The sequence below is a fragment of the Perissodus microlepis genome, chromosome 18 (genome assembly GCF_051167445.1).
Source record: "Perissodus microlepis isolate ML-2025 ecotype Zambia chromosome 18, ASM5116744v1, whole genome shotgun sequence".
Taxonomy (NCBI): domain Eukaryota; kingdom Metazoa; phylum Chordata; class Actinopteri; order Cichliformes; family Cichlidae; genus Perissodus; species Perissodus microlepis.
This window is the reverse complement of record NC_140478.1, coordinates 9205646-9226666: the sequence shown is the minus strand read 5'-3', so window position 1 is coordinate 9226666 and position 21021 is coordinate 9205646. Positions and strand designations below refer to the sequence as shown.

Below are 21021 nucleotides of genomic sequence, written 5' to 3'. Positions count from 1 at the left end.
ATGCAAAATATGGAGATGGATTCAAATGACAGCAGCTCTAGTTAATCCTAAAACCAAAGGCACTACTGTCACCGGATCACGCGAGAATGTTTCCTGGCTTACCAGTGTACCGTTTTACTTCTTGTTTTCAACAAACAGGAGGATTTCAAAGATAACTTCAAATAATGGGACTTTTTTACAAAAATAAGAGGACTCCTGTGATTTCAAAAAGACAGCTGACCCATTTTTATGGTTATAGGAATGAATCTGTATCAGGATACAAACATCTGCCATAACCATTGGGGACTGAGCCCTCCCAGTAAGTTGACCTCAGTCAGACCTCACATCTAAAATTCCTGTAAAATACAGAACAACTATTTCTGAAAAGACATAGTAGATTTAGGGATAGATTTAGGGATTGGTCACATACGGGCTTTATTTTATGGCCCACCATTAGAAGTATGTGTATGTGTGTGTGTGATCTTGAGCTTCTAAGGCCAGAATCATTAAATAATAGGAAATGGCCTCTAAGCAACTCCCTCAGGAAGTTTAAATGGCAGCGAGCAAGGAAGCAGTGACCTTTGTGACACTGTTCTCTGGACCTCGTAACCTCGCCTTTGCCAGCACAGGAAGTTCCTCATTCGCCGAGTCTAAATACTGATCAGTGGAGTGACCCCTTCAGCCAAGAGCACCCATCGTAAAGTTTTGTCTGCCTTTATGTGCGGATTAGGAATGTTTCTCTTTTCAATGTGTTGTTAAGCTTGGTTTACAAGTTTACTTCCTTAAAGTTCTGAGCAGGTGTAGCTGTTCTCCAGCAAAGCTGTTTACTGTCTTGAATTGCACTTGCATCAGTTTGAGACGATAGCCTTGTGAAGAAGCCCATCTAGGTTTAGGTTTCTGGTTACGTTAAATGGATGTTTTTTGTTTTTACGTTAAAGATTGATGGGCTGACTCGGTGTTGTGAGGAATTGCGGTGAAACCGTTTCGGGGCCACGTCTGGTTTTTGGACGTTTGGACATCAGTTTTGCATAATATATTTCTTGTATCACTCTTCTTGTTTTTTGTTTTTTTTGGCACATTCATGTCTGAGCAGTCTACAGCAAGTCAGCCAAAAACAACTTTCTTTGTTTTGAGCATCACTTAATTGAAGACTAAGTGGTTTGTTGACACCACAGTGACATCAAATTGCAGTGAAAACGACTGTTTTCATTGTTTTTATCCTTTGATAAGTAGCTTATGCTACAGTATGTTTGCCGCTTTAGCCCCCTTGATCTTGAGTTTGTGACTTGATTTTTATAAGCAATAGGCTGTTAATGATTTAGTTAAGAGGGAACTGGCTCCGAGCTCAGTTTCCTTTCTTTCTCTGTTTGTTGATGGCTGACTTCCTTTTTGAGTGTATTTTACGGATTTTGGGAGAGGTGTTGAATGACTATTGAATGGGCTTAACGCTGTGTGTGTCTTTGTATTTTTATCAGAAACTGGGCAGCAGCATGCAATGTGAGGAAGGGACGGAATGGTTGCTGGAACTGCTGATGGAAGTGCAGCTGCAGCAGTACTTCTTACGGATCCGAGATGACCTTAACGTCACACGGCTGTCGCACTTTGACTACGTAAAGAATGAAGACCTGGAGAAAATCGGCATGGGTCGACCTGGTGAGACACAGTACCTGCGTGTATGTGTGTGTTTTTGTCAGTGAGTGAATGAGAGAACCGCAGTTTTGTTGTGCCAAAGAAGCTCATCCAGATGTTCATTTGGCATGTCTCTCTTGTGTGTTTAAATTTGTAGTCCTGCTAGTGGCTTCCAGTGTTAGATACTTAGTATAAATGTTCCTTATTCAAAGGAAAAATCCTCCGGTTTATCTCCTGTGCTCTTTGTCCAACAATTTGTGACCTGTGTCCTGTAGTTTTAGTGCTAATTAGCAAATGTTGTAACTCTTTTATGCTAAATTCAGATGCTGAATATATTTAACATACATTATAAGTCTTAAAATATTGATGTTGGCACTGCCTTTGTTACCAGGCTGTAGACTGTAGAAGTAGATATTAGCTTTTAGCTCAGAGCGGTGGTTTAGTGTAGCTAGATATCTGAAAGCATGGCTGTTGTTTAGTGGCTTGTTTTTATCAACTCTTTCAAGACTGGAAATGAGCGCGAGACACAGAATTTCTGATTCCAAACTACGACTTCATAAAATCATCATTTACTATCTTCTCTGCTCATGTGTTTTATTTCCTAATAAAGCAGTACTGGCCTTTCATAGCTTAATGAGCAATTTTTATATTTATGATTACTTTTATTCTCTGTATGCATCTATACATAGCCTTAAGTATGACTCTTGTGTTCAGTAATGGCACTGTGTCATTTGGCTCACCCTTGATGTTGCTTGAACAAATCCTGCGTCACTAATGCATTTAATGTCATTACAAAGTCACAATTTGTAATTAGGTACAGTGAGAGTGGATATTAAACTGTCAGATCTTTTGTCTGCGGTGTGTATAAAGTGGATCACAGCAGAATTGTTCTAAATCCAGTTATTGAAGCCCTCAGGGCCTGTGCTTCACAGCCGCTTAAGACTAATTACACCCACTTCACATGCTCATATATTCCCTCACATGTCTCTCCACTGCACAGCTCACTGCTCTCTGGGGTTTTATTATGTTTTCTTCTTCCTCCTTCCCTTTGCTTTTTGCTCTTTGTCTCATTTCATATCAAAGCTGGGTGTTTGGTTTTCTTCCTGTTGTGGTAAATGTGTTGAAATTCATTATGGTATACCCTTCTTTCACTCAGATTACTCCTGATGGATCCTTAAGCAGTTGCAGTCCTCATTTGAATGCCTTGCTACTGACCTATTGCCTCTTTTTGTTTCTTCTTGACCGCAGGGCAGAGAAGGCTGTGGGAGGCCGTGAAAAGGAGGAAAGCCATGTGCAAGCGCAAATCCTGGATGAGCAAGGTGACAGACACAGACGAGCACAGCGCACATCAGAACTCAGTATGGTGCATGGTATATTTGGCAGGATGTCGCCACTGTGGAATCCGTCTGGGTGTAACAGTGTGGATACATGACCACAGTAACCTGCGCCCTCCGCGCAGATATGATCAGCACCCCCTGAATGAATTCTGGCATCAGTACGTTGTAATCTGAGGGAAAGATGTTAACATAGTCGTATGTGCTTAAAAGCAGCCTTTAACTTAATACTGCCTGTTAGTAGTGCAGAGGTTTTAAATCGACCACAAACATTCGTGATTGTGGTGAGGTGTCGCTAAGAGAAACTTTCTTTTCAATTAGCACATTTTTTTTAGACCTGCGATGATTATAGGAGAGTTTTTTATTTTTTATATAACGAGTAATTTTTCTCCAGAGGACACACGAGGAGGGCCAGTGAGTCCATATTCAGATATAAACATACACACATTTGCAAGGCTATTTTTGCTAGGACATTCAATGACATTGCATTCCCTAGCTCCTAATCCTAAACTGAACCATGCCAGCTTAACTGCCTTAGCCTAACCTAATCCTAACCTTAAACTTAAATGCTGGCCCATAAAAATGGCCTTTTAAGCAAGGACCAGCTAAAAAGACCTCATTTTCCAAAATGTCCTCAGTGTAAGGCTCCCAAACTCAAAGTAGTTCTCATAAAGATAGTGGGACACACACACACACACACACACACACACACACACACATCCTGTCACAGCCAGCTGAGGAAGCAGATTACTCTATCTGAGGATAGTGCCAGAGGCGGAAGCAGACAGGTGTAATTATAGATGGCAAACACCGTCCTGTGAGAACCACGGCTACACTCATCCAACACATGCGCACCCACACAACTGTGACGGCTTCTCCTTAGTATTCCTTCTCGATGGTTAATTCCTTTGAGTATTTGCGTCAGCATGTGTATTACATACCTCGCAGTTTTAATTACCCTTTGAGTCTTTTATAAAAGGAAAGTGAAGAAGTAACTTAAAGCAAAAAAGCTCTGTCTCTTTAAGGGGAATTTAATAAGACAGCATTTTGCGAATGCAGCTTGAGCCAAATCTGTGTGTCACCAACTCTTATGACTCCACTCGTGTGTGATTGTGTGTGTGTGTGTGTGTGTGTGTGTGTTTATGGGTCTGTGTGTGTGCGCCATAGTCAGAATTATTTAAATATCCAGCCCTCTATTTGAAATGAACTAACCACACCGTGACCACACAGAGGTGGTGTCTTTCAAAAAAGGTCTGCAGCATTATGTCATGTCTGGTCCAGTGTGAATGTGAAACCACATACCGCTTGCTACTGTTTATATCCAGCCAGTCAAATATGTTTGGCACTAGATATTCATTGACACCTCTTTTTTACTGATGACATAATTTCTGAGTACTGACCTTATGTTCGTGAGCCAATAAGAGATGTTTTTAAGTGAATCCGACATCACTGATTTGATAAGTAATGTAGTATTTGTGTTGCCACCGTAGGAGAGGCTCTTCTAGTGTTTTATCTGACGTGTTATCGGCTTGATTTCATCCCTGCTAGCTAATATCAGCACCAGTTTCTGTGAACTCCTATTTTGGTAAACAGTCTAATTCAAGTCCTCTAAACAAAGGCTTCCCTTGGTGGCGCCAAACGGCACACATATTTTTATGGGTTCAGATTTAGGAGACTGGGAATGAATCATTAACACACATGGACACACACACACACAAATGCAGGCATACAAACATAAGCACACAGAGCCATTCAGGTCACTTAATCTAATAGGGCTTCTTAATGAGTACTTCCTAACAGCTAAGTTATTCCTGCTGTGTTGTTAGTACTTAAGCCAAGAGGCAGGAAATTTCTAAGTATTTTGTGTGGGTGCAAAAACATGTGTGCTCATGTTAGTACACGTGCATGGAATTTTATTTACTTTTTCCACAAACTTCATGATGTTTCCTTTATGTGTAAGCTTCATTTTTAAAATTTAAACCATTAAAAGACCTCGCTGCACACACAAGAACTTGCAGTAATGGTTTTGAGACTGCTTGTCAGACTCTCACCATGGCATGAGTGTGCTTTTCAACCACCTGCTCCTCATGTTGCACACATTACACATATTATACATAAATAGAAAAAGGGGGAACCAGGATGTAGAATGTTGCTGTTTATGCAAAATGTTAAATTATGCTCATATTTTTATGTTCTAGTGCCCCTCTCTCTGCTTTCACATGTCTTCATTTTTGTCTGTTTCTCTCCAGGTTTTTAGTGGTAAACGTCCAGATGGAGGAGACATACCCCAGCAGGGTCAACCGGCTTCCTCGTTTCGTAAGCTGTCTCCCACACCACCTCTGGGCGTCGGGGAGGGAGTCCTAGCCACGCAGCCCAGTGGTGGCGCTCTCCTCGACGGGCAGCAGCAGGGTCTGACCTGCCTCATCCCAGAGAAGGACTTGACGCTGTTTGAGAAGCTGGGCGACGGCTCATTTGGCGTCGTGAAGAGGGGAGAGTGGTTGACACCTGCGGGGAAGGTGGTGAGGAGGCATATTGTTATACAATTTATCCACAATTTAAAAAACAAAACAAAAACATGTTGGAAATATGAAATAACTGGAGTGTGCTCACACAGTTCTTTTGCATGAAACATGTTGCTTGTTTGCATCTTGTCTAGGAACAGATAAAAGCAGGTGCATGAATTTTTTTTTCTTTTGTTTTTTAATGGGATTTTCATGAGAACTTTTTAGACACTTTGAGTATGAGGAGAAGCAGAATCTGATGTTTGAACTCATCATTTTTTTAGCTGAACGTGGCTGTGAAGTGTCTGAAGACAGATGTGCTCAGCCAGCCCGACGCTCTGGAGGATTTCATCTGTGAGGTCAACGTCATGCACTCGCTGGACCATCAAAACCTGATCCGCCTCTACGGTGTGGTGCTCACACACCCAATGAAGATGGTAGTGGACACACAGAAATGCACACGCACAGGGAAAAATATACAGACAGATAAATGCGAGTGCACGTAACCGTTTACAGTAGCTGCTTTAACTCGGGGCCGATATTCTCTGTGTATACTTGCCACATATGCAAATGCGAAAGGACAAAAGAAGCTTTGAGTTTGTCTGTTCTTTTCACCCATGCTCTATTTCTCTTTTTCACCTGCATGCTGTAGGTGACTGAACTGGCACCTCTCGGTTCTCTGCTGGAGCGTTTGCGCTGCGTTCGTCCTCAAGGCCCAGTGTTGATCCACACTCTGTGTCAGTATGCTGTGCAGGTGGCTTGTGGCATGGCTTATCTGGAGCAGAGGAGGTTCATCCACAGGGACCTGGCAGCGAGGTAGGGTGCAGAGCTTTGGTAGAGGCAAAAAAAAGGTAAAAAACTACTGAAAAAAATACATTGCTCACATTCAGGAATAATTTTTCTGCTGTGGTGAATTATTTATATTGCCTCTCCTATTCCTCCACCCAGAAATTTACAGGCCATTAACAGGAGACTTGGCCCATAAGCACAATGAGTCACTGGCTGGAAGCACTGGGTGGTCCAAGTTCTTGGTCTTGCCAAAATTAGACACTTTCACTTAAGTGCTGACACTATGTAGAGGTCTGGGGAAAAACCTTAATGGCCGGTACAAATGAGTCACTTTACCAGTTAAAGCTGTAATAAAAGGGTAATGACTACACACAGCTGCTGCGTTAAGGTTTGCTGAGCTCTCTGGGCACGCACTGTATCCTGTACGCTGGAAGCTTTCTGAGATAAAGATCTGCTGACTTTCTAACACACCAAAAAGTTCATAACAGATAAATCTCTTTATCTGTTATGGCACACCATTTAAGCTGCTTTAGCCTGTCCACAAGACCTAATCAGTGACTTGTCATATCTGTCACTAACGTCTTGCTGTTTCTCTTCCTGCCTCTGGCTTTCATGTCTGCACATGGAAAGACAGGGAGCTGAACAGACCCAAACTACTAGAAATAATAGTTGTCTTTACATATTAGTAGATCGAACTAAAATATTTATTTACTTGTAAATGAGTTTAATCTTTTTAGTCATGCTCAGTTTCAATAGATTCTACATCTGCAGTCTTGTGCTTGGCCTATCAGTAAAATGCATATGGACCAAGTCTCCTCTACAATTATTATTGAAATAGTTATTATTAAGAACATTAGTTCTACATGTAGAAGAGTTCGTTCATTTAATGTTTTCGAGCTTGAAGGTTCATTTTAGGATTTCCAGCTAATTGTTAACATCACCACCCTGTTTGCAGGAACATCCTGCTGGCCTCGGCTCACAGAGTGAAGATTGGTGACTTTGGCCTGATGAGGGCGCTGCCTAACAACCATGAGCACTATGTCATGCAGGAGCATCGCAAGGTCCCCTTTGCGTGGTGGGTGGAATGAACTCATTTCATTGTTGCTTTGTTGTTAAAACTATCAGCCAAGGCAGAATTTAGAAATCGTTTTTTTCAAAATAAGAAAAACGAATCCTTACACCAGAGAAACACCCCATTTAATGCCCTACACCACACTTATGCTCAGACTGTGCACAGCTGGTTTATAGACTGCAGTGTATTGTTTTTCATGTTACAGGTGTGCCCCAGAGAGTTTAAAGACCAGAACCTTCTCCCATGCAACAGACACTTGGATGTTTGGAGTCACCCTCTGGGAGATGTTCACACACGGTCAGGAGCCTTGGCTGGGTCTTAATGGTAGTCAGGTAAACGCACAAAAAGGATCAACAAAAACCAAACTTCTGAAGCCAAAATACATAAATTTGCTCATATAGACAGTGATTCATATACCGTAGCTGTACTCTTTTGTCTTTAGATTCTCCATAAGATTGATAAAGAGGGTGAGCGCCTCCCTAAGCCAGAGGATTGTCCACAGGATATCTATAACGTCATGCTGCAGTGCTGGGCTCAGAAACCTGATGACAGACCAACTTTTGTTGCTCTACGCGAGTTCCTGCTCGAGGTGGCGTTAGCAGTCATTTAACCATTGCTCTAGGATTTAAACATGCATGTTTTCTACATTCATTTAACTTCTCTGCTGACATCATGTTGTTATTATATAAATTTACCATTAGCTCCACCTAGTGGTGCCATTTCAAAGAAAAACGTGAACAGGCTTCTTATTAAATCTGTTATATTTTTTCTGTCTTTGTCTCTTTTTTCAGTCTATGCCTACAGACATGTGTGCTCTCCAGGACTTTGATGAGCCTGACAAACTCCAGATCCAGGTTGATGACATTATCACCATCATAGAGGGGAGGTGGGTGATAAAAGGTCTTAAAATAGTAATTAAACCGACACATCAGGGGCGATTCTAGGCTCAGACAAATTTAATCAACCCTTTTCGCATGTGCAGACCTCAGTTCAATTGGATAAACGTTAAAATGGGATCTTCAAAGGCAACCTAATTGGTTGGGGATGTGTTGTTATGTGTGACAATAATTCAGTGTCAACAATGAGAGTTTTCAATCTTTTCCACACGTTTTAGGGTGGAGCCTTTAGTTATCAAACTCGATACAAAGGCTCAGTTGTTAAAGAACCATTTGTGGCAAAGCAGAAAACATGAAAAACATGCAAAAAAAATTTTCAGCCTCTTAACAACATAGAGGCAGTCCATCAGCTCATCAAGCACTCACTCAGTACAGACACTGGAAAATCACACTGCCAGTCCATAGACCTGCAAACGAAGCAAACTGCTAATAGCTGTTTTATATTAATACAAACCCTCATTTATTAAGCAGACTCAGCACACAGCATCATATATCAATATGCTCTCTTTAGAATGTCCACTGGCATGTTTTAAGTGCTACTTTGTGAAAAATAGCATTTGATATTGCTCCCTCATTCTTGCGGTTCTTCTACAATCTCTGTCTTTTCTCTCTCCAGCCTCCTCACTCGACTAGAAACTAGACAATAACAAAAATATAATCTTATAATAATAATTATTACATCAGGCACAGACAACAGGAAAACACACTGCTTAGTTATGTGAACTCATCATTAATGAATGTGGGTAAAAGAGAAGCTACAGCGTTATCATTTCTGGTGAATTTGACTACATGTCCACTCTTACCTGTTTCTCTTTGCTCTCTTTGCTGTCTTCGTCCTGCTCTCTCCCTCTCTATCCTCTCTCAGTCTTTGTGCCGTCACCCAAAAGTTAAATGTTACAGTGAATAAAAGACAAACTGATCTACATGATCCATATCAGTTTATAGCAATATTCAAAGTGAATACAGGCTGCTGCTGGACATAGACAGGCAATCACCTTTTGACTTGCTGTCACCTGGATCTGATGCTGTACTGTAAACAAACACTGGAGCCCAATTTGACTAGAATAGGAAAATAAATATTTACCAAAGTCAAATAATAAAGTACAGCAGCTCCTTGGTTGGCAGCTCCTGATATACCAGCAGACTACTGTTTTTATTTTATCCTGTAGTGTTATAAATAGACAGATAGACATTTGAAGATATTTCCAGAAAATAATACTAAAATACGCTATTATTAGTACTATTAATATTTTTAGGGGTGCTCTGATTACATTCGGGTATGAGTGAGCACCCCCCAAATGGGTCTAAACTCTCCTCTGCAACATACCAACCCCACTACTGATAAATATTGTCTTGAATGCAAACACAGTGCAGTGCAGAGAAGTGTGCAAGGCTGCACTTCAGAGTCCTCCCACAGTCCAAAGATGTGTTTGTTTATCAGCAAGTCTACATTGCTCGCGGGTGTGAATGTGAGCGTGAATTCAAGGTTTTACCCCATCTGCCACTCAGTGTCAGCTGGTACCAGCTGCAACCCCCACATTCACCTCCAACAGATGGGCCTGTAGCTAATGCAAGGATGGTATGGGCTGGAAAAAAACACATCCTTGACTCTCAATGTCAAAAAGTGGCAGTCTGCTTTCATACCCAATATAATTATCTGTCCTAATACGTTTCAGGGCAGAGAATTATTGGTGGCGAGGTCAAAATAAGCGCACCCTTAAGGTCGGGCAGTTCCCCAGGAATGTGGTGACTTCTGTAGCAGGGTTGTCTGCACACGACATCAGTCGTCCACTCAAGAACAGCTTCATCCACACAGGACATGGAGACACCAACCCCCATCGCTGCTGGGGCTTCCCTGACAGGATCGATGAGTAAGGGACAGCTTTTGTTTATTAACTTTTCAAGCTGAGTTTGATTATTTAATGAACGTGAAATGGCATTCATATCATGCATCTCGAAATGTTTTAAATGGTCTTTCGGTTGGGCTGTAGTGATAGTAAGCACTCACCAATAGATGGCACTAGCGGGCTGCTTAAGCTGCTTTTGCAACGTGATTGTACAGCACCTGCTGTGGGTTAGTTATATGCAGTCCACTGATGTTTCCTGCATTAACATGTCTCATTCTTGCCGACAGTTTGTACCTCGGGAATCCCATGGATCCTCCTGACGTTCTGGGCTTGGACCTCAGTGCTGCACAGCCCACACAGCTAGCAGGACGAGCTAAAAGTGAGTGAAAGAGCTCTTTATAGAAATGTATACCTGTATGATGTATAACTGTTACCAAAAAGCTTGCCTCAATACCTCTTCAGTTCAGTGACAGACTGAGCAGATGATTCCTAATTTTTAAAGTGCTTCTTCTTCTTATTTCCATTATGCATTGCTGGTTGAAATTTCAAGATCTGCTGCTGTGCAAAAAGACACTGAAGAGCTCGCTTTGCTTTTATCCTAACAGAGCTTTCAGATGTAATGGCGCTTGCTGTTTTTATTCTTATCTTAATATCTTTTACTGCTGTCATTTTTTCCCCTCTTTGTTTCTCCTTTGCGCTGGTGGCATCTGTTATTATTTTCCCCAGAGGAGCCTCCTCCCCGCCCTCCTCAACCAGCAGTGTTGATCAAGAGTAAGTCTGGTTTCTCTCAGCAGCTCTTCACCCATTGCTCCTGCCCCCTCTGTTCCCTCCTAGTTCCACTCCTCAAAGGTACATCTCAGAGTTTTTCATCTTTTCCTTGCCTGTCTTTGCAGTGGACCCCCCCCACCCCCCACCCCCCCTGTTTTTTTCTACACCTTTGTCCCTCTAAAAGGTGTGCAGTGTCCTTGCTGTGCATTGTATTCTCCAGTCACACCTGGCGAGTTTTTTTTTTTTGGAGCTGTGTGTCTTGCATTTAGTGGTATTAAGTGATCTTAAACAACCTTGGTGTCAATGATCTCTAAACTGCATCAAGAATATGTTGTGTTTTCATCTCCAGAACCTTCCTATGACCCAGTAAATGAGGAGGAGGATCTGACCTCTGCGGGACTAAAGAGATTATCACTTCGGAAAACGGGTTCTGTCAAAGGCCTCAAACTTAAACCGGCCGTGTGGGTCTCTGCTTCCAAACAGGGAGGTTGCAGGACTTTAGGCTCAGGCCAGAACACTAACAGTGAAGTGTCCCTCATTGACTTTGGGGAAGACTACCCAATAGCCACACCGTCCCCCTCTCCCGTGGTTGAAATTCCGATTCCTCTATTGGCCAAGTTGGCTTTGGAAGCAGAAAATCTCCTGGACAGGACTCCACCTCAAAGCCCATCCAAATCATTGCCCCGCCCCCTTCACCCTACGCCAGTAGTGGACTGGGATGCACGGCCATTACCCCCACCCCCAGCTTATGACGATGTAGCACAAGATGAGGATGATATGGAGGTAGGGCTACACAATACATTTAACACTGTGTCAAAATTTTATAAAAGTGGAATTATTTTGTCTTTCTGTTGCCTGAAGTAATATTACAGTGAGCTTGTTTCTTTCTCCGAAAGGTGAGCTCCATCAACAGCTCGGAGCAGCAGAATGAGGCAGAGCATAGTGATGGCCGCAATCCAGAAGAAACTCTGTCCTCTGGGCAGAAGGTCAATGATGAGGCTCTAGTCTCCGGAGGTTCAGACAGACAAGGTCTGGAAGACAACCTGTTTCTCCCCAGCAAGCACAGCCAGGGCCTGTCCACCTCTTTTTCACAGTCTGCAGAGATCTTTCAAGAACTTCAACAAGAGTGCATGAGGAGGCTCAATGTACCGGCAGCAAGTGCTCCTCGTTCGTGCTCGCCATTGCAGAGCTCAGTCTCGTGTCCCCAGACTCCTCAAAGTCTCCAAACCCATGAGGGACAACAGCAGAGTGTCCTCTCCTGTAACGAGGACCGACCCCAGATCCCCCCACGAGTTCCCATCCCCCCTCGCCCCATAAAGAAGGGTGACTACACCTCTGGCCGCTGGTCAAGGGACCTCTCCCTTTCTCCAGTGCCGACTGAAACCACGGAAAACGTTTCAGGTGCAGGACAGGAACGACCACCTCAAATCCCTCCCAGAGACCCTTTGTCTCAGCCTGGATCAAGAACTCCAAGCCCAATGGGTCTGGTAGTGGGTTCCCCCCAGCAGAGGCTCTACTCTGTCAGCCCCAACACAATGCAGGCTGCCATTACAACCTGCCCACCCACACACACCTACAGCTCCTACCTCTCTACCTCTCCGGGTAAACTCATGCCTACTACACACAGCTTTGCTTCGGACCCCAAATATGCTGCACCCAAAGTGATCCAGGCCCAGGTGCAGGGGAAGGACGCTGCTAGCAAGGGCCCCTGTATCCTGCCCATCGTCCGTGACGGGCGTAAAGTCAGTAACACCCACTATTACCTTCTGCCAGAGAGGCCACCTTATCTCGATCGATTTGATCGCTTCTTCAGGGAGGCTGAAAGCCTTCCTGCCAACGATGTGGAAGAAAAGCATGTACGGCAAGCCAACACAGCCACAGTCAGACCGATGGTGGTCAGCAGTCACACACTGCAGGGGCACACCCAGGTGCAGGGGCTGGTCCAGCCGGGTGGTGACCTGAAAGCCAATTTCTCCTCCAATAATAACAGCAATCTGGGTTGGCCACGGTCAGGGATGAAGAGTTCAGTTAGTCTTCCTCGCGTCTCTTCAGACGGGCTGACAGCACCAGCAGTCACTGCTTTCTGTACCAGGACAGACGGAGGAGGGAACTCAGCTGATAGGGTCAAGATGGTAAGGTCTAAGATGGATGAAGTGCTTCTAAGAAAATGTTATTTGAACTGCAAAGTACTTAAAACACTGAAAGTTATTAATGATTTACATCTGTATTGAAAGTGCAGAGGTTGGCCATGATGGATATGAAACCCCTGCAGGAAGATGTGCTGCTTGCTACATATACTTGTCCTTGTTCTTCTTAATGCTACTTTTTGTCATTTGGTAAGAAGTATTAAGCAGATAGTCATCTGTTTGTAGTTCAGTATCACTGTTGTTAAGGCAATAAAAGCATCAGTTCCTTATCCTAAATCCCTTATCACACATCAAAGAACTAAAATATGAGCCCATTGTTCAGTGTAATTCATTAGCATCGGTCTAAGAAGCAGGTTTTAAATAGTCTGCAGTGCATATTTCATGAATGGCTTGCTTGATTCCTCTCAGTTGTAATGCTGTTTTCTGGAGCTCCATATTCATTGTTTAAATGCTTTCTGTAAGGAAGAGCATGGTGGGTGTACGGCGGTGTGTTTCCTTTCCTGTTGCACTGACAGCAAGAGTGAGGAATTAAAGGTGATACAGCAGCTTTTAATGGAACGATTCTGAAAAGATCAACTTTCTATCGTAACAACCAAATTAAGAAACGGTGTAATTTTACAACTGGAGGCAATCTTTATTAATGTGTTATGCATCAAATGTAACTAATTAAATTGGAAATTGAATGTTTTATATGCCTTTTAGTAGAAAAATTGTTAGAATACATGTTTTAGCTTTTTCTTTTGCATTCTCAAAAATTTTCTCATAACTTGTTAATAATACACTAGCATTCGTTATGAGACAAAGGCCATATAAATATTTGGTGAGAATCAGATTTCAAAGAAGAAACTTCAAAGTTTCATTTGTTTCTTTAGGTTGGTCAATTGATTCTAGTGCTGTTCGAGTTTGGCTGGAGTCAGAAGCGCTGTGAACTCTGAAGGCTCTCAGGCACTTGGCATTTTGTAGTTGATACAGCTGCAAAAAGTAGTGCAGCAAGAATGTGAGCTATCTCAGCTGCATTGCAGAGGAGTTCAGTGCAAGACAGAGTATTATAAGAATATAATGTATATAGCGCCTTATGAGTTTACTAGCCGTAATATCTGCGTAAAACTGCAGTGGTTGGTAACATGAAATTGTTAACATGGGTTTCAATCAAGTTCATGCGAAGAGAAGTACTGACAAAAAAAAGCTGGTGATTATGCTGCCACAGTCTCGGTACACACAGGAACACTGTGTCAGACTTATCTTCTTGAAATTTGAGCAGGCTTAAGGTGGTTTTTGAAAAGAGATGTGAACGTTTAAAACTTGATCTGTGCAGCGATGCTTAAATCCAGCTGAGATTCTTATCATGTTTAGCAGTAAATCCACTGTCCACCTAAAGGATGTACATGGAGCTTTAATCTTAGATGATTTCATCATCAGAAAAAGATACCAAAAGATTACTGAGACCCCAAAAAAACAAGAAGTGAGGAATCAGGGGTTTAAACTTCAGTGTTGTTGTGTGTCTCAGGTGCAGGAGGCGGTTCACGGTGTGACGATGGAGGAGTGCCAGGCCGCCCTCCAGAACCACAACTGGAATGTTCAGCAAGCTGTGCATTATCTAAAGGTTTCTGCATTTACTGAAAGCTAATGCATTTCCTGCCATAGTTGGCACACTATGACTGTTGAGTTGTTTCAGAAATTATATGTTACTGGTTAACTCGTATGGAGGCCTGAAAATGGTAAAAAGTGAGAAGGAAAAATGTTCCTTTAAGCTTCAGTCATTTTTAGTTTTTTGAGATACTTCTACTGACTTTTTATTAATTTTTGTTTATTCCCCTTTTCTAGTGTTGTTACATATTGAAATGTTATTTTTGAAAGGCGTTATTTCCAATTTGCACATGACTATATGCATGTAAAGTGTAATAACTGCATGTATGGATCATCAGTAATAAGTATGGCTACAAACCCTAAATGGAAAATTCTGTTCGGTGTTTATTTTTAATGGTGTTTATTTAAATCTTTACTTTGTCATAAGATGAAAAAAAGTCTGTATAAAGTTTCAAACTAATTCATTTTAAATAACAAATGTAAAAAAGCTCAATAGCAAAAGGGATGTAGTTTGTTTTGAAGGTCAGGTTCCATAGTCTTAAAGTACTGCATACACACAACTGGCAGAAACACATTTATAAAATAAAACTGTACAAATAAAAGGAACAAAACATTTTACGGCTCAGGCCATCAAAACAAAGATTGTATGAAAATCCGTTACCTCAGCGGTAAACACTTCAGTGCTTACCAGATCTGGTTTATCAAGTCTCAGGTCAGTCGTTTGTGTAATAACAGGGTATATCTGCAAATGGATACAGTCAGTTACACTTTTACCCTATAGGCTCATATCGAGATGTGATAAGAGAACTTTATTCATCCTTGAGGAAAAGTTGCAGCGAGCAGCTACAAATGAAAAAGCATGTAGACACTCTGATATGTTTAGGGTGGGTTTTAACACCGTCTTAACTGGCTGTGGTTTTGCCCAACGTGGCAGGATGGACAATTTGTTAGGACTTCAGTAGACACAAGGGAACACTTGAGTGTTCCTTGATGGTGGTGGGAACATCTGTGAGACACAGAAAAAACTCATCCACGTGGTTCAGATTCTGCTAAGCTACAGGAATGTGTTTGAACAAGCTGAGCTTGTACGAAGACAGAAATAATTTTACACTCACTGGCACTCCATTCAGTAAAAAAGATGAAAGTTCTTCACCTTGAACTCTCTTTAACAGTCCCATCTTTTTACCTCTTGATAACTCTTTTGTCACTTGAACAATGTCTTGTGACCTGCCTCTCTACAGGTAGAACAGTTGTTCTGTTTGGGCCTGAGGAGCAGATCAGAGTGTCTAAAGCTGCTGGAGATGTGTGACTGGAACCTGGAGGTGGCCAGCACTCACATGCTGGATAACTATGGATCTACAACAAGGCAAAGGTAGTGTTTCCTACGATTTTGCAATGATTGTGACTTCCCAGAATGCATATATTACCTTGAATGGACCGTACTCTTATATTACTGCCCAGCAATTACTATTCATCTTCCTTGACCCTATCTAGGAGCAAGAGTCTACACTGGAGGGGGAAAAAAGTTCCCTTCATTCAATTTGACATTGATGCTCATTTAATAGTTTCTAGAGATTGCTACTAGAATTTTAATAGGAACTTCATGCTGACATAATGCTATTTTTCGTATCTCTTTGTGAAACGTATAATTAAAATCTACTTCCTAGTGGAGCTGCTGAGATTGTTACTGCAGATTTATTTAGTATATATATGGAAAATGTAAGCAGGCAGTATTGTGATGCAATGCTGATGTGCCGTTAATGAGATAGAGGCTCATATGTGGCTTCTAGATTTAGGAGGTGTTGGAAGGGGGGAGGGCGAGGGGGTGTAAGCCCTTAAAAAAATAACGACGCACGAGTTGAGTGGCAATAACATGACTTCAAAACAGCAGAGGGAGCTATTTTGTAGCAGTCCGTTCACCATTTGAATGTGATTTGATAAAGATAATTGGGTTTTTTTTGTTTTTTGTTTGTTTTTTTTTCAAAGTCAAACGAACATAAAGATAATTGTGGCGGACATTTGCACGTCCCGCAGGTTTATCAACATGTGTGCTCCGTTTCCCTCAGCAGGGAAGCATTTCATGCCTGATAACGGAGCTGTGTGCAACAGGCACTGAAGTGCTTTTTGAGATCAATCAGACTGATATACTGATGCTCGCTGTTCAAACATTGATTTATAATTTTTTTATGCTGATTTAAACACATCTAATAGATAGGACGAGACAAACTGAAATGGTTTATTTACATGATTTCAAATGGTGCTCTATATTTGTCTACAAACCCAAATATGTAGTATTTTGGGGGGGTTTGTGAAAGAAGTGGGAGCCAACTGGCAATAACTCTTTGTGTTGCATTATTTAGATGAATCCCCGCCTGCTTGTAACTCTTGTCCTTAATGCCAGCACAGTGTTTATCTCACTTAAAAACCCCAAAAAAGGTGAAGTCTTGTCCAAGACGATTAGCACTTAACATTTCATGATTCATCATTTTTCCCCACCTCTAAAGCTTCTTTCTGTTTGCAGACGGTGACAGAAATCTCAAGCTGCTGAGCTCTGATTGGAACTTCGTCCGCAGTAAAACATCATCAGAGATGAATCATCTCCTGACCTTTTTTGTCTGTTGGTTCAGTCACACTTCCAATCAAGACTGTATTAGAGAACGGAGAAATCAAGCACAAAATACCAAACTTCATTATGGCTGTGTTTGTACTTAACATGGATGTGTAGGGTCATATTTTTACTTTGGTGTGCCCACCCAAGGGCAAGAAATGACTGTACTTGTATTTTCAGGACCAGCGGGTTAGCCTGAAATGTCTCACAGATTCTGGGTGCTGCCACACTCAGACGTCGTCTTGTGAGCTACTTGCATAGAAAAAGAAATGGTTTGAAAGGAAATGTAAAGAGGCCAAAATGAGATGGCTAGCACAATATACATAGGAGCACTTTCAAAAACAAAAAAAGTCTTTGTGTTGTCTCAAAGCAATGCACAGTTTACTGGAGAGCTCACACGATGTACAATATCAGCACTGAACCTAAGAACTGTACCGTGTGCGTACAGTTCTTTAAAGCTAAACCTCCTGTATTAGCAGCTATTGCATCACTTGGAAAATAATTTGTGAAAGGTCACACGGTACCTCTGAAACATCCAAGCACAATACAATAAGCCATTTAATTGGCTGACAACTCTGTATTGTACAGGAGATTATTCTGCCCATTAAAGGAAAGTGAAAATATGGAGATAAGCATCGAATCAAGACAATTCATGGAAATATAAGACGGCAGAAGAAGTTTGTACACTTGTACACCTACATTCGAGGGTATATACAATATGCTCTTTATGAGGAGGCATGCATGTGTGTATGATATTGTTTAATATATCTTGAACATAGTCCTCAGAGATGAGAGAAGACTGTTATTTCCATTACTTGTGACACCATTTTTTAAAAATATTTCATTCTCTTCTGTCTCTATTGCCACATGTGGCAAAAAACAAAAATACCCATCCAGTGGAAACTTTCTTCACTGCAGGTTTAGTCTTTCCTCATTTCTTCCCTCTAAGCACTTTGCCTACACAGAATCCTGCGCATCAACCGAAAAGTCCTGCCAGCGTGCGGTTTTCTCCGTGCACCCAGAATACACCGGCAGCTAATATCAGCGGTGTAGTGAAATTTACCCCAAGGCACAGATCCCATCCCATAATCATCACTTAAGACCACAACTGTGATATTTTGGTCAGCAGCTTTAGGGGTAATAATTTAATACTGAGAGGACGCGTCTGCTCTGGGTGAACTGACTGCTCGATGACATGGTACTCTTTTTTTTTTTTTTTTTTTTGACTGCATTGTCACTGCAGCAGAGCCAGTTAACAGGGAACAGTTGGGCTCCTCCTGATATTTATTCTTAGTATGTGGGGATGACACCAGTGAAAGGAAGGAAAATCTACAGTAAGGTAGACTGAATACTTTTGTGTGGCCAACCACACAAAAGTATTGGTTACAAAAGTAACCAATGCTGGAAAGCAGTGCTTTACATAGTTTTTAGTTAACTCCCGTGATCTCTGTGGTGCTCCTCTTTGAACTGTCTTTGCCAAAATATCTATTTTTCTTTCTGAATTACATTATATTACATATAAAACACATAATATGTGTGTTCATGTGTGATACTGCACATATGCTCTGGCTTTGGTCCAAACCAGAGCTCAATATGTCTACAAATCTCCAAGGATGCGACTGAAAGAAAAAAAAAAGAATAAAAAAGCTAACATAGAGTCATAACAACCTGAAAAATTAAGAAGCTTTGAAATAAGTTTTGAAATATATTTTTTAAAGGATGTACAGGACTGATTGTAGAAACTTCCAGTAAAAGCTTTCTCCCATGTGCAATAGGGCTGCTGTCAATCCTCTAACCTCCCAGCCTGTCCGTCAGTACCATCCAGTAGCAAAAGCAGAGATTTTATCTGTTATAATCTATCCTGCTAATTGAATAAGAAAAATCAAAAGAAAAGCTGTTTTTTCAGTGTAAAATGTTTGTTGACTGTTTTTCTGACCCAAAGTGAGATAAAGTTGTCCTTAAGCACTGATTTGGGGCCAGTTTTGCCATTTTCCCTTTAAAGTCACGCGGTGAAGCTGACTGTGAAAGCAGTGCATAAGGACAGCTGCATGTGAGTGCTGCCTCCTTAGTCTGTTCACGTGTTGTTCGTCTTCATACCGAGCTGCTGTAGTTGTATTAGAAGGACTGAAGTTAACCTTGTGGTGTTTTGGTGAACCCAAAGCAAAGTTCTCCTGTTGGGGTGTTGAAACTCTGTTCTGTTTCTGTTAAACAGTCAGATCTGTTTTGGTTTTTTTCCTGAATCTGTGTTCATTTAAAAATCTTTATTTTTTATTGGTTTTGCTGTTTCTCCTTCAAATTGCCATATTTTTTCCTCATTTTGATGTATTTGCCTTCCCAGAATGTGTTTCATTGTAAATGCCTACTGTACAGTTGGTTGTTATTGTCATGGATGGAAATGAAGATCATGCTGCGGAATTTATAAATGTATTTTTTACTAAAGAATTAACTATTTTTTAACTTGTTTTGTTCATTGTTTTTACTGAAATCCATATAGTGAGCTCACAGTAGCTAAGGTGAGGTGAGCAGCAGCAAGATTCAATTCAGTTTAGCTTCATTTATATAGCGCCAAATCACAACAACGGCCACCTGAAGGCACATTGTAATGTACGGTAGAGACCCTACAATAATACAGAGAAAGCCCCAACAATCAGACAACCCACTATGAGAAAACATTTGGTGACAGTGGGAAGGAAAAACGACTTTTTAACAAGATGAAACCTCCAGCAGAACCAGGGTCAGAGAGGGGACGGTCATCTGCTGTGACCATCTGGGGGTGAGGCGAGGAAGATGGTACAAAAGGCATAATGTGAAATGCAGAGTGGTATATAAACAGAGAGGGTGACAAAAGGTGAATGAAAAAGACATGCTCAGTGCATTACGGGAAGCCCCCAGCAGCCTTGGCCTACTGCAGGATTCAGGGTCACCTAATCTTGCCCAAACTATAAACTATGTGTTTACTAAAATTGTCACAATGGTGAACTCGTAATAGCTAAAGTGACAGCAAGCTTAAAGCATAGAACAACAGAAGGTACAACAGATGAACATAACTTATTTTATGGGTTCGGTATATTGATCAGAACAATTAGTCTGGTAAATTAGTCATTCACTCTTCACGGAAGATTATCCAGGATGTACTTGTTGACTAATGACTCATAAATCACAAGTTGGTAGCCAAAGAGCATGTCATATTGCAGTTGGACCACCACTTCATCTAAACACCAGGATGGCTCAAGACTTAATAATAAGAATTCAGCAATGGATTTTTGTGGTCACATCCATATTTTATACTGTCTTTGAAGAGAACAGAGCAGGCATTCATGACAACAGATATGACATTAAGTCAGACGCAGCTGTAAGGAAGAGCTGGATTGGAGAGAGGTTGCAGTGATGCTTCTGCTGTAGGTGGGATGTCTGTGGCTCTACCAAAAGATATTTACACATTTGATGTTACACCAGGAAAAACAATTTCCCATATGTGTTCCATTTGAGATCTGGAGACTGCAAAGCCATAATAAATTCTTTCATTTTATTTTCATCAAACCATTCAGTTACCTCTTGCGCCCTATTGGTATATATACACTGGCAATTTCATTGGGTGCATCTATTCATCTGCTTGTTAATCTAATTCAAGTGAATCCCACGGCACCTACTCAGTTCATTAAGAAAATCCATGCCAACATGGTCAAGGCATCTATTGACTGGCAGTTCTGTAAGTGCAAATGCCTCGTTAATGTCAGAGGAGAATGACCAAACTACTTTGAGCTGATAGGAACAGTAACTCATATAACCAACAACTCATATGCCACCAAGGTATGCAGAAGAGCATCTCTGAAGACACAACACATCAAGCCATGAAGCAGCAGC

The 21021-nt window shown here is 41.5% G+C and overlaps 1 protein-coding gene across 8 annotated transcripts in view; it reads left to right on the top strand.

The window, feature by feature from the left end:
• LOC146367227 (activated CDC42 kinase 1-like) overlaps positions 1–19614 on the top strand; it is a 58273-nt gene extending 38659 nt beyond the window's left edge. For 4 of the 8 annotated variants that reach the window (XM_084911822.1, XM_084911815.1, XM_084911817.1 and 1 more), the window contains 17 exons: positions 1455–1632; positions 2857–2927; positions 5192–5461; positions 5728–5880; positions 6096–6259; positions 7188–7307; positions 7510–7636; positions 7747–7893; positions 8096–8190; positions 9877–10071; positions 10335–10426; positions 10774–10818; positions 11165–11598; positions 11712–12947; positions 14470–14565; positions 15791–15921; positions 17071–19614. In XM_084911822.1, coding sequence (XP_084767948.1) covers positions 1470–1632; positions 2857–2927; positions 5192–5461; positions 5728–5880; positions 6096–6259; positions 7188–7307; positions 7510–7636; positions 7747–7893; positions 8096–8190; positions 9877–10071; positions 10335–10426; positions 10774–10818; positions 11165–11598; positions 11712–12947; positions 14470–14565; positions 15791–15921; positions 17071–17077 — 3546 coding nt within the window. In that variant the 5' untranslated portion in view covers positions 1455–1469 and the 3' untranslated portion in view covers positions 17078–19614. Of the gene's footprint in view, positions 1–1454; positions 1633–2856; positions 2928–5191; positions 5462–5727; positions 5881–6095; positions 6260–7187; positions 7308–7509; positions 7637–7746; positions 7894–8095; positions 8191–9876; positions 10072–10334; positions 10427–10773; positions 10819–11164; positions 11599–11711; positions 12948–14469; positions 14566–15790; positions 15926–17070 lie in introns of those variants that run through there. The other 4 variants (XM_084911819.1, XM_084911823.1, XM_084911818.1 and 1 more) reach the window with 3 other exon arrangements.
• Positions 19615–21021: the final 1407 nt, after the last annotated feature.